The 17,086-nt window shown below is 40.3% G+C and overlaps 1 protein-coding gene across 8 annotated transcripts in view; it reads right to left on the bottom strand.

Moving 5' to 3' along the window:
- NTRK3 (neurotrophic receptor tyrosine kinase 3) overlaps positions 1-17,086 on the bottom strand; it is a 932,433-nt gene that overhangs the window by 579,592 nt on the left and 335,755 nt on the right. For all 8 annotated transcript variants that reach the window (XM_029575291.1, XM_029575284.1, XM_029575285.1 and 5 more), the window contains exon 2: positions 4,013-4,087. In XM_029575291.1, coding sequence (XP_029431151.1) covers positions 4,013-4,071 — 59 coding nt within the window. In that variant the 5' untranslated portion in view covers positions 4,072-4,087. The remainder of the gene's footprint in view (positions 1-4,012; positions 4,088-17,086) is intronic.

Here is a 17,086-nt window from a genome sequence, read left to right as displayed (position 1 = left end):
TAAAACTAATTGGAGAAAGTTCTTTTTCACTCAACGCAAAATTAAACTCCGGAATTTGTTGCCAGGGGATGTGGTTAGTGCAGTTAGTGTAGCTATGTTTAAAAAAAAGTTTGGATAAGTTTTTGGAGGAGAAGTCCATTACCTGCTATTAATCAAGTTGACTGAGAGAATAGCCACTACCATTAGCAATGGTAACATGGAATAGACTTAGTATTTGGGTACTTGCCAGGTTCTTATGGCCTGGATTGGCCACTGTTGGAAACAGGATGCTGGGCTTTATTGACCCTTGGTCTGACCCAGTATGACGTGTTCTTATGTTCATTCTCTCCACACTCCTCCTAAATGTATGATACTATTTTGAGTGTGGCTCCCTGCTCCAATTATGTTTGGAATTTAATAAAGTAGATAATATCACACAATATCAGTCGTTTCTGGACAATTTATTTTAAATTTCTAGAGGCTGATAATATATATTATTGAAAATCAAGGACTTGAATGGCATTCGTTTTATTGTAAAGGCCCCTCAGTCTGTTACACCTTACACAGGCACTTGTTTCTTGCCTCATGCATGAACTGAACAAGTCGTGGAAGATACGGGTTACAAGATGTTTAATTAAACAAATACGTTTTTCATTTTCTCTATCATATAGTGCTATTGTCAATCATCTTCCATACACAAGGTCACTGGCCAGGCTCATGCACAGGCAGGAAACTTTTGAATAGAAGAAATGAACAATGCTTGGTCTGCCAGCACCGTTTCTAGGCAAACCACTAGCAGGGCAGGAGCGACTGGAGATTGCTCGTTCTCTGTGAAGGAAAAAAGCATGGTAAGAGGTTTCATAAGAGTATGGTGGGGAGGATAGGAGGAGAGACCTAAGAGGGTTTGTTTTTCCCTCCAATGAAAAGTGGGTTTTGTTTTCCCTTTAAAATAAACGTATGCCAACTCCTCCTAAAGAACGTTACGCTACATTCCCATATATAGAGTTACATGCTGAGGGGTGAGTTTTAAAAGCCTGGCACACGCCAATGTGGGGAGATACGCACAAAGGTTGGTTGGGCGGGTGGGCGCGCGCAGATTTTAAAACGCGCCCACGTGCGCCCGGATCTCCAAGAGCGTGCACAAATAAGAACTTGGAAAAAGGGGCGGGGTGAGGGGGTGGTCTGGGCGGAGCTTGGGCAGGGCATGGGCGTTCCAGGACTTCAATATGAAGTCTGCGCATATTTACGCGCACAGGCGCGAACCAGGGTCCCCTCTCGCTTATCTTTACTACTGCTAAGGATGGCGTATAAGTAATATAAAAGAATTAGGCTAGGCAGAGGGGTTTTAAGAGTTGGTCCTAACAGGGTAAAAGGGAAGCTATTTAGGGGGGGGGGGGGTGGTAGATGAACTGGGAACAAACTGGGGAAAATGGTAACTGCGTTGCGTGCATCCCTTATAAAATTCCCCCCACTTACGTGCTAGAGGTGGCATTTGCGCCCACACGCGTCTCCATATAAAATTGTGCTCACACGTGCGCGCGTTCAGCCTATTTTATACCATGCGCGCGCACACATGCATGCGTTATAAAATGTTCTTGTCCCTTGACACGAGCCAGCTGTTTGAAAGTTACCATCTAAGCGTGTGGACGGTTTTTCTTTTCATCGTTTTTTGTTTTTTTTGGGGGGGGGGGGGGGGTTTCATTTATTTAAAATAAAAAAATTTGAAACAAGAAAAAAATTGTAAAATAAAGGCAAACATTTGGAGTCCTTTGGGAAGACGTGGCCTATGCTCCTTTTACAGGGAAAACAAAATCTATTTTTTCACTCTTGTAGGGGACAGAGCCCAGGAATTATGCTTTTCATAATTCAAGTTGCACAATAAGATAAAGCAACCACTACTTATGCTTCCAGATATTTCCCCCCAGGCTGAAAAGAGCAAAATTTCCCCCAGGCTTGAGAAGGAATGGAGTTGACTGGAGAAGAAAGGGGGATCAATGCATCAGGAAGCAGCTGATAGTATCTAGGCAGAGCATTTCATTCATTGGGTCTCTTTAGCTATCCAGCAGTAAAACTGAGAAGTCTATTTATAAAAGTGTGTTAACACTAAGGTCTAGTTTACACGGGCTCCTATCATACGTAAATTGCTATTAACCCACTTGTGTTAACTTTAATGATAAAAATTATAATAAGAAGGTGATAAGATTCAAAACTATGCAGATTACCTCATTATCTCTTACTGCAGGAAACCAGAAACGCATTAAATAGCCAATCATAAATGCAAGTGGGTTACTGCAAAACATTAACTACACTTCCCGAGGTATAGTTAACTTTTTCTTTTAAGGAGTGAATTAATTTGTGCAATCCAGCAAAACCTGCATATTATTTTGTCAATATCAATTTCACTTGGCCAGCAATGTGCACGTTAAAAATTAAGGGCCTAATTTTCGAAAGCATTTACATGTGTAACACACAGTTTTATGTGTATACACATTGTTTTTTAAAGTTACCCCTCCCCCCCAGGGGTTGTATACATAAAAGTATGCACAAAAGTGATTTCCTGTGTACTTTTATGTGCACTGCAAAGAGGAATTCCCAGGAGGGAGGTGAGGCAAGGAAATCATTTTCAAATGTACTGTTGATTTTCAAAATTATGCCTGTAAATGTATGGACATTTACACCTGCTCCCTAGCATGTGTAAACTTGTCTGTCTATGCTGTACCAAGGTATGTGCCGTCCTGCTGATTTTCACAGAGGACCTACAGTACGTGCCTCAGTCTACTTTGAAAATACGGGCTGTTATACAGTTATCCTCCATGTGTTAATGCATCATTTTTATCGCAGCTTAGTAGCCAGACTCCTGAGTGTCAGAGCAAATGACAGGTGTCTTTGACAATCAGTGTCAGATATGTAACAACATATGACTGGCATATAAAATCTAGTAGGGATGCATGGGATAGTCATGGGGGATCAAGGGAGTCTAGATCATCTCTTTGGTTAGGCAAAGCATCAAGGTAAGAATGAATTGAAAGTGAATAATGACTCTTCTGGAGAAGAATCCGACTCAGCAGGGTCATATTATGATTTGTAAAATTAGTAAATTCTTAATTTAGTAATGTAGCAATTGGAAGATTTGTTTTAATTCACTGAAATAATCAATCAAGGGCTTAGATTAAGTATGAGAGTCAAATAGTTTATTACATCAGCAGTGTTTCTGCAGCTGGGATATAATAAATTGTTAACATGGCATATTCATAACTTACAACATTATGGAGTGAATTTTAAAATTACAAATAATGTGCGACGTATAGATATTTATCTATGCAGTGCAGTAAACCTACAGTTCTCCTAACCATGCCTGTTTTTTAATCTCAGGTGCTTTTTCTGCTATATTTATAGCAATTTGATGAATCTAGGGGTCAAGGATCAAATGGAGGATATTCCTCCTGGTAGTGAACAGCATTTGCCATTGGGCCAAATTCAGGTCCAGTTTTTCAGAATAGCCAAATTATACAAATACAGAGTTTAAGGCCTTGTTCTTAGACCATGTATGTATGCAAACACATCTGATAAATATTTAGACTTTTTTCAACTTATATATATATACACACACATATATATATATATCTGTATATAGATATAGATTAAAAATATAATTGTATACATACATATGGATATATAATTTTGTGTATACAATATATATACACACATATAAATACATGTATTCACACACACATATATATATATAGTTGTGATAAGTACAATCATGTATACAATCTGCTCAGCCCACTATAACATTTCATGATTTATGGTTGGTATGTAAAGTATTTTAATTTTAGGCCTCTTTGTATAGTTGCATTAAACTTTGTTTCAAAATGTTGAGTGAGATTATGCGATAACATTATGGAAATCTAAAACCTGGATCTTCCTCATGTACATCACTTTTTTTTGTTCGTTTTTGATATCCTTTCTAGTTATAATGCTGGCAGATACATCCTTGTCCATGTAAGAAAAGAGAAGTTCCTTTAACACTCACAGTTTCTGAAGTCCGGTGTACAATTCCATATCGACGGCATTTAATGTGTGTAATCCCATCCAGTTTTCTATGTGTCTATAAAAGGAAAGGAAAAGACGTTTGCTTTGCTTGGAGGATGAAGTATTCTTTATTCCTGTGACTAAATCCGGAGTTCTCAACTCCAGTTCCTGAGGGCCGCATGCACGTACGGTTTTCGGGGTAGCCAACCTATGCAGATTAGCCCTTCTTCTTAGCCCATATGCATGAAAATATATCTCTTGAATATTCAATGTGGTTACGCTGAAAACCAGACCTGCTTGTGGCCTTCACGGATGACCCCTTGAGCTAATGCACTGCTTTATACTCTAAGGAGTTCCATTTACTAAGGAGCGGCTTTTACTAGGGGTGTGCATTCGTTTTGAACTTAAATGTAAAACGCTACTTTTTTTTTTTTTTAACTTAAAAAAGTGATGAGGCGAAAACGATCGGATTTCCAACTTATTCAACATAGCTATGTTGAATACGTTGGAAATCGCGATTGTTGATCCAAAATAAAAATTTAAACCCCTCACCTTCCTTAATCCCCCCCCCAAAGACTTACCACAACTCCCTGGTGATCCAGCGAGGAGTCAGGACGCCATTTCTGATCTCCTTTGCGAGGAGCACGTGACGTCGGCGCCACGTCGGAGTGACGCGGCGTCAAGTGATTCCCCGCGGGTTCGCTCCGGCACCCTCGTTCGGCCCAAAAGGAACTTTTGGCCAGCTTGGGGCCTCCTGACCCCCCCAAGCTGGCCAAAAGTTCCTTTTGGGTCGAACGAGGGTGCCGGAGCAAACCCGCGGGGAATCACGTGACGCCGCGTCACTCCGACGTGACACCAACGTCACGTGCTCCTTGCAAAGGAATCAGAAATGGCGTCCTGACCCCGCTGGACCACCAGGGAGTTTTGGTAAGTCTTGGGGGGGGGAGGGGATTAAGGAGGGTGAGGGGTTTAAATTTTTATTTGCACATATGGACATAGACTCAACTTATGGAATTCTCCATATGTCCATATTGACCGCAAATGACCCCCCCTTTCGACTTATGGACTTATGAACATAAACTTTTGCTCTGCACATCCCTAGCTTTTACCACAGCTCCCATTATTCTTAAAGGGGCCTATTCCCTAATAATAACAAGCAATAACACACATTAACATGCATTACCCTGCATCACACCTTAATAGATAGATCCCTTAATTTGCTGACTAGAGGAAAAATTATGTTACATTTTCAAAGCATAAAATGTTTGTACTCAACTTCAGTAAAACTAAAGTGCGTGAAATAAGTTACAGAACTGAGTAAATTTCCATACACAAAGTAGATCATTTTGACGTCCCCTACCAACAGTTTACATTAGACTGATCAAAACAGATATTCACGAATATTATTCAAGCCTTCTCCTCTGTTCCATATCATGAGTGATGCTACTACGGTCACCTCAATAAATGGATTCTGTGGCTCTTCTGATTTTTTATCCCATCAAAAAAAATTCTATGTCAACTTCAGTTTCACAAGTTCCACTTAATGACATATGAATATTATTTGTGTATTTAAAAGCATGAATGCTGCTGACATAAAGATAATGTGACTTATGTTTTATAAACATATGAAAGTCCAGCACCTCAGCAGGAGGATGGGTGGAAAGCATTCCCAGGAAAACCCAGCAACATCCAAACCACCCACCAGTTCTGAAATCTAAAGCAAAATACAAGTGAATGAGCTTCTTACCATATTGTTGGAAACAGACTTGTACAGAATCATATTTCACTTTGGGCACAATAGCAGAGCGGCGATTATCAGTCGGGGGGGGGGGAGGGGGAGATTGGGGCAGATGGCTCAGAAAAGCAGTAAAGCACTTGAAATTAATAATTCATAGCCACCAAAAATCAAGAGATAGAAAGTACCCCAATGGAATTTCAATCGTAAAATAATAACAATTACTTGCATGTGCTTATGAAATATTAGGAGGTCATTTTCAAAAGGTTTTACATGTGTAAATGGACCTTACACGCATGAATGGGCATTTGAAAATTGCTGCCATACCTTTACATGCCACTGACAGTAAAGAGGGAGTAATTGATTGGGTTTCAGTTATGTATTAGAAAGAGATGGCAACACACAATACTTTGCATATTGAAAAAAGTAACGGGAGCTCGTGCACAGTGTAAGGAGGTGGCTAATGCATTCTGCAGCTCAGAGCCTGAGGGGTTGCATCCACTGTCTCACACTTGCATTATTGTACTTCTGTTTTCCTGTATACTACTGTATTACTTTGGCTTACTGTTTCATTATATAATTTTATTGTGCATGTTCTTTTGCAATCCACTCTGGAATTCATTGCCAGAGGATGTGGTTAGTGCAGCTGGGTTTAAAACAGGTTTGGATAAGTCGTTGGAGGAGAAGTCCATTAACTGTTATTATCTAGTTGACTTAGGGAATAGCCACTGCTATTACTGGCATCAGTAGCATGGGATCTACTTCATTTTTGGGTACTTGCCAGGTACTTGAGGGCTAGATTGATCACTGTTGGAAACAGGATGCTGGGCTTGATGGATCCTTGGTCTAACCAGTATGGCAATTTCTTATGTTCTTATGTGGGTCAGTGGAAGATAAGAACTTAAGAAATTGCCATGCTGGGTCAGACCAAGGGTCCATCAAGCCCAGCATCCTGTTTCCAACAGTGATCAATCCAGGCCATAAGAACCTGGCAATTACCCAAAAACTAAATCTATCCCATGTTACTGTTGCTAATAATAGCAGTGGCTATTTTCTAAGTCAACTTAATTAATAGCAGGTAATGGACTTCTCCAAGAACTTATCCAATCCTTTTTTAAACACAAATTCCCGAGTTTAATTGTGCATTGAGTGAAAAAGAACTTTCTCCGATTAGTTTTAAATAAATAAAAATGCATTCTGTTCATCATGAGATTATATAAAAGGTATAAATGATGAGGTAACTAGGGTACAGAGAGAGGAAAATAAAAAAGAGAAACAGGAACATAGACCAAAGGGAGGAAATTGAAGAATGACAGGAAATTATGATGTGGAGAAAGGGGCAGAAAACTGGAGAATGGAGGCATATTTTTTGTGAAAATCATAATGGTTTCCCCCAAAGTGCCACAATTCGGCAAGAGAGATTTCAAAAGTCCAGGACCAGCCAACAGTCTTTTTCTAAAAAGTAGGTTTCATCACATCCCTGCCAACAGGTCAAGGTCAATAGTCAAGGTTTATTTGTAAATGTTCAACAGATACTTACATAAAACTGTGATAGAATATAACACACACTTATTTTTAACACAACAGATAAAGCTTTGTGCTCATGTAGGGGCCTATGCAATAAACCTGTCTTGTAATTATAGTGTGGACATTGGTAAACATGTACGTGCATGCTAAAACGCCACATAACATGGGATGCACTAACCTATCCATGCACAAGTGTTGCATGCTAACACAAAAAGTTTAGCCTTCTCATGGTACATAAGAAAATCCCCCATATTAACTGGTCCATGGTGAAAAGGCCAGTTAGCATAAGGGCTTTCATCCCCCATCCTCTTCAACTTTGTCATCAAGATCAGGACAAACTTCCATCAATCCCAGAACCCCTACCCCCTCCCCCCCCATATCAAAATAGCTGACACCAACAAGAAAGATGAGCCTCCCAATATAAGAGCAACATCCCATCAAGGTAGACTAACCTCAATAAGACAACCCCCCTCCATCAAGATGGCCTCAACCTCAACATCCAGACATCCTCTCTACAACATCCAGACCCCCCCACACACACTAGAACATCAGACATCCTCCCCATCCAATCCTACCTCTCCAGAATATATCCTTACCATTTCTGAGGGTCCCAGTCTTTGCCTAGTTGCTCTTCAGGCTGGGACCCTTAGAAATGGTAAGGATACATTCTGGAGAGGTAGGATTGGATGGGGAGGATGTCTGATGTACTAGTGCGTGTGTGTGTGTGTGGGGGGGGGGGGGGGTCCTGGATGTTGTAGAGAGGATGTCTGGATGTTGAGGTTGGGGCCATCTTGATGGAGGGGGGTTGTCTTATTGAGGATAAGTCTACCTTGATGGGATGTTGCTCTTATATTTCTTTGCTGCTATCTATTATGTTACTTTGTTACTGTATTACCATGGTAGATCTGGGAGAGTCCAACATTTCTATTGAAGGAGCTAGGATGAAATATGCCAGATTCAAATTCAGCTTTCAATTGTTTACACATCTCTACACACGAGAATGCAGAGCATAATAAACATATATCTTTCCTCAGTCTTATCTATTCCGGTACTTCGAGGCATACCTCTTAACTCATCCTTGTCACAAAGGTGACCTTCTTTCTACCACATTGCTCTCTTCCATAAACTTCAGTGACATTAGACTAATAAATGTCAGGATTTCTCCATTGTAATAATTAAATGACATAAAATCTTATTAAAGAATAAGCAGGTTGAGTGGTATATAGGATGCTAATTATGTCACGTTGGAAGGACAGCAAAGATGTGTTAGCATATGCTTCTTTTCTATACTGTACATGGGCGCATCAGTCTGCTTTTCATCTATTTATGCCTCACTTCTATTTGGTGGATTTATGTCTGTTAGACTTTCATCTGTTTATAACATTAATATCTTTATATTTACTAAGAATTATTTAGCTAGGCCTGTTTCTTTAACTCGTCTTACAATCTCATTTGGGGTAATGTTTAAAACCGGTTATGCACATAGACCTTAACTTTTAAACCGGCACACGGGCGCTCATATGCTTGCATTAGTCAGCCCGTGCCCAAGGACACGGCTATTTTCTAACATACACGCGCAAGCCCCACTTGTTCACACATCCCCTGATTGTGCATACCGGGCTTTTAAAATTCAGTAAAGCACAGGTTTGTGTATGTAAATCCGCATAATGTTCAACCTGCTCTTTGGTGAGTGTAACTTAAAGATGTTAACTTCCATCCACACTTCTATTTTTTTGGTCAAATTTCTTTAATGTTTTAAAATCATCAAATACAATCAGCAAAAGAGTAGGGATAATTTTCACTATAAGTTACACCAAAGTTATGCACAAACGTTTGCTTTGAAAATTATCCCTAAGAATGTATACAAAATCATGGCTTGTTATACAATTGCCTGGGGATTTTAGTACTTAAAAGTATGCACATAACCTGATTTTGCACATACTTTTATGTATTTATTATTAGATGTAGATTTATTATTATTATTTAGATTTATGTGCATGAAAAATAGGTATTCTGGGATGGAGTTGGTACAGTTAGGGTGTACGTGCACATTTTTTATTTTAAAAAGAATACATGAGGTAATTCTGATTTTCTCCATGTATGTTTTTATTTAGAGAGAGAGAGAGAGAGAGAGAGAGAGAGAGAGAGAGATAAATATAGATATGTTATTTTCCTACTCTTTTGCTGATTATGGGCCTTATTTTCTAAATGTATCGCACGCGGTAAGGGACGTTTCGCACGTGAAATGTCCTTTTTCGCGTGCGATACCAAAATGGGGGCAGAGTCGGCCCCAAAAGAGGAGGAGTCGGGGCGTCACCGGGGCCGACTCCGTGAAGCCGCCGCGGACGCCGAAAAGGTAAGGCCCTTTTCGTGTCCGTGTTCGCTCCCAATAGCTACACCTCCTATGGTGGCGCTATTGGGTGTGAAACCCGCCCCTCATTTCCTAAAGTATCGCAGGCCTGCGATACTTTAGAAAATGAGGCCCTATATTTGATGATTTGAAAATTTTAATAAATAAATTTAACCTAAAAGAATACCCTGTATGTTTTGTTATTCTGGAGGTGGATTTGACACAGTAGGGGCGATTTAAAAAATATTTAAAAACTGGTCATGTGCCGAAATCGGGAGATGGGCACGAGCCTAGCACTAGCAAATATCTACCCTATTTTATAAAGCGGGCAGATGCACGCACAAGTGCCAATACGTGCACATATATTACATCGGAAGATAAAGGGCGTGCTGTGGGTGAGGGCACTCCGGGGGCAGAGTCAACAGAGATGTACGCACAAGTAACTATGCAGCTGGGTACTCACCCAGGTCCTGTGCCGCATAACTTTACTTCTGCTATGGAGAAGGTATAAGTTAAAAAAAAAAATACAAGCATCTGTCAGGGGTTTGAGGAGTCTGGGGAACTTGGGGGGGGGGGGGGGGGGGGAAATACAGGCTGTATAACCATGGGGTTTTGAAGGATTTAGAACACTGAGCAAACCAGTGGATGAACTGGTAAAACTGGTCCTCAGCTGGTCGTGCATCTGTTTTAAAATACAGGCAGTAGTACGTTCATAAGCCGACTTATGCTACTGGGCTGCACAAGTTTAAACTTAGGCGCACACATAAGCATGCCTAGGCTATTTCATAACATATGTATAAAATATGTGCATCTGTGCGCTTGCTTTGAAGTTACCATCCCTGGTAATTCATATCTTTCTTGTAAAATTATCATAACTTATTTAGAGGGTCCTAAAAATATAGGGGTAGATTTTAAAACATACGTGTGTGTCCATGTGTGCACGATTCTTGGCGTGCACGCATGGACGTGATTTTATAACATGTGCACACCGGTGCACATGTTATAAAATCCGTTGGCCGCGCGTGCATGTGCGGGTGGCACGCACAAAGTGGGTGAATTTTTGCAAAGTCTACGTGGCGACGCTATCAGGCCTTCCCCAGTTCCCTCCCAGTCCTCTCCTGCCTAGCCTTCCTTCCTCTTCCCCTCTTCTCCCCATCCACAAAAGCTAACCTACCTTGCCTGAATTTTTTTATTTTATTACTTGCTGCTCCTCGGAAGCAGAAGTAATTTACATGTGCCAGCCAACCATCGTCGCGCACTTCCCCAGGACAGTGGTTAATGACCTCTGACCTGGTGAGTCTCCATCCTGCCCCCCCCCCCCAGCCTACCATTTCTCAGGGCCCGGAATTGCACACATATCTTCAATTACGTGCATAGCTGAGCCCTTTTGAAAATGTGCGCGACACGCACAGGGCCTGGTCACGCAAGTAAATGCTGATTTTTATGCACGTGGCTGATTTAAAATTTGGCCAAAATTTTTTAGAAAAGATATTTCCGAATGAATATTGAATACTTCGACCTCAACTACGGTGGTTAGATAAATGTGCTACAATATGTTTTAATGTTAGCCTTTGTAATAACCTGTGGATGATTATGAATTTATGACTTAACAGACAAGAAAAGCTAAGGATTAACTGTTGTACTTAAAAGTTTGTGTGATTTTATCTATCCTGCATCCTTTTTCTCTCTATCAGAGAAATACAGCATCAATTATCACATTTAATTCACAGAATAAATAAAATCTGATTCTCTGAAGATATTTATCAAGTTTTCACGGTTTCGCCAGCAATCTCGATTGCGTAGATACATATTCCATCTGGTGCTAAGATGTCTGAAATCACACAATCTGTTGTATACATTTAATTTCCTACCCTCTAACCCCTCAGTTTCAGGGTGCCCTGGGTTTACTTGCTTCCCTCTGTAGTACAGACACAAATCAAATATTGAAGAAAATATTGTAACTTTGAGGTTTGATCTAACCAACATTAATGATGCAAGTTATGTATAATTTTTAATGGTGCTTTTACATCAGACTTTAAAAGTCATGATTTCAACCTGCTGCATTAATTTTTACAACTGTGCAAGCATTTATAGTTCATGAATGCACGAAAACGTGCACTCAGTGGCTCTAGTATTGCACAATGTATGAAAATAATGATATGAAGAAAGTTCTGGTCACCCTATCTCAAAAAAAGATAGAGTATAACTTAAAAAGGTACAGAGAAAGGCATAAAAATTAATGATGAACCTGTCCCTTATGAAGAAAGAATGAGCAGGTTAGAACTCTTCAGCTTGGAGAAGAGACAAGTGAGAGAGGATATGGTAAAGGTTTATAATATCATGAGTAGTCTGGAACAGATAAATAAGGAACAGTTATGTATTCTCTCAGGTAGTACAAAGACTAGGGGACACTCCATGAAACTAGCAAGAAGCAGATTTAAAACAAATTGGAGAGAGAATTTATTTTTCACTCAATGCACAATTTTTTCTATTTTTATTAAGCTTAGATCATTTATTTGAACTTTTATTTGTTTATTCATTAGAAAATTTGTTGTCATTTTAATTTTTAACTTGGTTAATTATTGATGATGTGCACTTTTCCTCTTACTGATTATTATGATTTTACCTATTATTTTTTATGTATTTATTTTATTGATTCTATATACTACTTTTATTGTTTGTAAACCATTGTGACGGCTAGTTCCAAACATCAGTATAAAAAAAGCCTAATAAATAAATAAGCTAAGGAATTTGTTGCTGGAGGATATGGTCAAGGTATCTAGCATAGCTGAGTTCAAAAGAGTTTGTATAATTTCCTGGAAGAATAGTCTATAATTTAATATTAGCCAGGTAAACATAGAGAATGCTACTGTTTAACCCTGGAAGTGGGCTACAAGAAATGGATCTACTCTTTAGGATCTTCTGGATGCTTCCTAGAGATTGGGATTGGCCACTGTTGGAGACAGGATACTGGTCTCAATTTGAACCTTGGTCTGACACAGTATGGCATCTCTTATGTTCTTATGTGCTAATAGTTATATTGGTCTGGGACAAAATTGGTTATTCGTAGGCTATGATAACTTTTATTGGATCAACTCAAGAACTATCCAAAGATGATTTTGTATGTAAGTCTTCAGGACCACATAGATTTCCTGTCCAGTTGTGGCTACTGGGCTGAAGGAAGGATAAATATCTTGATTATGATATGCTCTGGAGAAACCTGTGTGTCCTTCCTTAAACACATCTGAACCATGAATCCGTGGAAGGCTCTTGTGTTAGGAATAAACAAACATTTAAAAAAAAGCATGAAAATGTTTGATAAACCTGTGAAATAAACTAGCAGTTCATTGACACTCTTTAAAAAATATATATTTGAAGCAGATTCCTGAAGTTCAAGCATATTTGTCCAATTCACATGGTCTTCCCAAAGTGAATTCCTGCAAATCAGCAAAATCAAAATGAAATCTGTTGGACTTTTCCCAGACCTGCCGGAAAATATTTTTGCATGAACTTCCTCAGTGAGTAAAATCCTAAAATGCAGTTCAGCCTGAACCAGCCTGAAAAGTGCCTGGTTAGAGTTTGAGCTCAAGCTTTCTGCAAACCTCTACTCATGCATAAGATTTTACATGCATAAAATATTACAGTTCGCAAATAATCCAGTTTATTCACCATAGTAAACATTAACAAGAGAGGGATTGCTATTGGCAATCTGTAAGTTACCATTCAGGAACCTACAATAACTTAATTTCTTTAAATGCAGGTTGTTTTACAGACAGACAGTCGTGGGAAGACTACATGCAGCACTTTCATGCTGCACATTTTTAATGGGGATGTATAAATTAACTGTCTGAATATCAGTGTGTTTTTGTTTTAAAAACAAAAATCCACACAAAGTTTTGTAATCATTGCTCCCCCTCCCCCCAATTATTACAGTTTTTAAGAGGTCTTCAGCTGTAATACGAAGCGAGAGTCTTTAGAAACCAGCCCTAAGTGTAATTAATACGGCAAATATATAAATAATAATCCCTGCAGGAAATGTTGGAAGGAATTCAGACAATAACTAAGCTAATCCTTCAGATGCTTACAAAACTTTGTATACAATTGCCCACCCACTTTATTTTTTTAGGATCCCTCGTTGTTTTTTGCTGGTTGGCATGAGATTTGCTTTGGATTAGAGTATTTTAGTATGCATTATAATGGCAAGGCAGCTAGACTAAGTGCATTCAATAATTATTGTAGGAATAATGCAAGTTCACTGAAAAGGGATTGCGGTAAGCACTATACGACATTCTTCTGGCTGACAGTGCCGGCTGAGACCAACAATGCCCTGTTCTCACAGGCTTCAGAACTCTGGCTTTCTGTAACCTACCTGCAAGGGAGCCATTTTCAAAGGGATTTCCGTGGGATTAAAGCCCAATGTGGGGGACGCCTACACGCTGTCCACATCCACAGTGTGTACACTTTCCACCCGTAGGTGAAAGGGGCAGTGCTAGGGTTGCCCCAGCAAATTGCACACGAGTGCACTTTGGGTATCCATTGGCCGCCCCCCCCCCCCCACTGGGAAGGTGAAAAGGGAAACTCTGCAAAGATTTTCCCTTTGAAAAGTAGCTTGCAGGCCTGTAGATACAAAGCACCCATGGGCCTGAAAGCTCTATGGGGTGCGAAGGAAAGGGGGTCGGGGGGAAAGACTCTAGGAATATAACCGCGAATGTAAAAAATCCAAAGAAAACAGGACATTTCTTTCCGAACAAAGCCGCCTCGCAGTCAGTTGGAGAAATGAGTTCCGTCTCTTAGCTATTTAGCTGCGTACATGCTCACAAAATAAACTGCACGCATTTGGTGAATCTGTGTCTCGGGTCTCGGCGCTCTTGAGCTGCAGCACGAGGAATCCCGGTTCACATCTGCCAGAGTACCTGGCCAGGCAGACATAACCAACCACGTGTGGAAGAGAAGGGGCAGCAAAGACAAATAGAGGGACTATGCAGGAAAAAAAAAAAAACCCTTACGCTAGACAAGTAAAAATTCAATATTTTACACCAGTGGAACCATTCCTACAATTTATATGCATGGCTTCACCGCGCTAGCTGATTACACCAAATTTGCTTTCTGTGCATCTTGTTTTTCCATCGTCCAGACTAAGAAGGCAGCACTTAGAACAGTTTAATTTCATCATCTATCTGAGCCTTCAATGGAGCAGAGAAAGGAATGGAATAACAATTTTCTCTTTCCACACACTTTAAGAATTGGAGATGTCCACAGTGATTAGTTTAAAAAGACCAACAAATCCTTATGAAAGAAGAAACACAATTTAAAGTGTGGATAAAGCTAAGCTGCCTGCTATTCAATGGTAAATTTACGATGCAGGCGTCTGTGCTCCTGTAGGACAAAAAGAATAATCATTCAAAGGTATATTGCAACTGCTGGTGGGGAAAAAAAAAAAAAACTGGCAGCACATTGTTCATTGCACACCCACTGTGAGAGTTCTTATTGTGGCTATCGATGCAGACTGAAGGGCAACAACTCTTGGCATGCCAGTGAAATAAAACAGCATAGCAATAAAAAAAAAATACATCAGCTCTGCTGAACTGCTTAGCCATGGGTGTCTGGTGCTGGTAAAGTATGTAGAAATATTTATCCATGAAAAGAAGCTGTGGTTTCCTAAGAATATGATTACTTTATTGTGATATTTTCTTTCCTCTGCCCCTGGCACGCTTTTGGATCCCATCAATGAGCATTCATGGAGCAACAAGTTACGGGGAGGACTCCGAAGGCCATATCTTCAAAGGTTTAGGTCGTGACGTATATGTGTAAATCAAGGGTGTACATGAGTAGCACTGGCTGAATCCACATAAGGGAACTTTCAGTTGTCTGGAAGAATATGAGTTATTTCACAAAGTGCACATATTTAACCGCAGTCAAAAAAAAAAAAATAGTTATTCCGGTGAGGAGAGCGAAACGTAAATGTAAAACACTGTCAAAAGCTCATTTACCAGGCGGGTAAAACCTATTGACATTTCAATAGCAGATACTGTAGCAATATTACGCGGACATGCTGACAAATGTACGCGTACAAATCTCTTATGAAATAGCGACTTGCGTGCTTATCTCTTGACCCCACTCCAGAACACCCCTAGACCTCTCCTCTTTCTTGGGCTTAAATGTGCATGCAAGATTGAAAATACGTGCATACTTTTGATGTTTATTTTTAAAAAAAGCATGTACATGAATACAAGCTTGTTAACCATGCATATGCTAATGTTACCTGTGTAAATGTTTTGAAGGACCAGAAATACTTTGAGGGTAATAGTCAGTAAAAGGTGAATTTTCAAAAGTTGCACACAAAATTCAGCATATGCACGTGTACATAGCATAAACTCGTGTATATACTGTTTTATAGACCTCAAGCCTATTGGACAAATTTTCAAAGGGCCGCGCACATAAAAACTGGGACTTACGTGCGTGGCCGGGCCCTGCACGCGATGCGCACATTTTCAAAAGGGCCTGGCCACGCGCATAAGTCCCAATACGCACACAAGTACCGGGCCCTGAAGAAGGGGCGGGCTGGGACAGCGCCATTAGCCGTTGCTCCTGGGAAGCAAGCGCCGGAGATTACTTCAACTGGGTTGGGGATGAGAGGGGGAAAAGGTAGGAAGCTTAAATAGGGGGATAGGGAAGTTCCCCCCCCCCCCCAGTCCACTCCTTAATTGGAGCGGACTGAGAAGGAACCGGGGAAGCTCTTCTCATGTCGCTGCAGGTAATTTGCAAAAATTTGCCCCCCTGTGCGTGCCGCCCGCAAATTCGCCCCCCTGTGCGTGCCGCCCGCAAATGTGTGCGGCCACCAGATTTTATAACATGTGCGTGCCGGTGCGTGCATGTTATACAATTGGTGTGTCCATGTGCATATGCCGGGAACCGCGCTCCTTTTAAAATCGACCCCTATATGCATGAGGGTTTCTGGGAATTTATGTATGCAAAAAAGGGGTGAGCAGAGGCATTCTGGGAGGGGCCAAGGTTTATGTGTGTAAGTTGCTATTTTACAAGAAATTTACGCATAAAAGGGAAGATTTTAAAAGCTACGCAAGCACGTCCATGGTTATAAAATACAGGAGTTGATTTAACACAAATCAACTCCTCTAGTTATTCTTTTCATCCATTATAATGACTACAAATCTTTAGTTATGTCACTTTTACTATGAGTACCTCAAAATGTTTCTGTAACCCCCCCCCCCCCATCTTCTGAAACCCACCCTGATTGAAAGTGCCCCTCTAAAGTAGTGCATATAGAGAGAGTGTCAGACTGACTGTACACATATACAGAGGCACTCGCTCTCTCTCACATGCATGCACATGTTGCAGGGTACATTTGTGTGCATTTTATAGCCTGCGTATATCGTATACATGCAGGTTATAAAATAGCAGGAGTAGATTTTCTCACATCCAAATACTTGCATATATGGGGGTAC

The sequence above is a fragment of the Rhinatrema bivittatum genome, chromosome 13 (genome assembly GCF_901001135.1).
Source record: "Rhinatrema bivittatum chromosome 13, aRhiBiv1.1, whole genome shotgun sequence".
Taxonomy (NCBI): domain Eukaryota; kingdom Metazoa; phylum Chordata; class Amphibia; order Gymnophiona; family Rhinatrematidae; genus Rhinatrema; species Rhinatrema bivittatum.
Note: the sequence above shows the minus strand (reverse complement) of the source record. Positions and strands in the feature narration are given on the sequence as shown.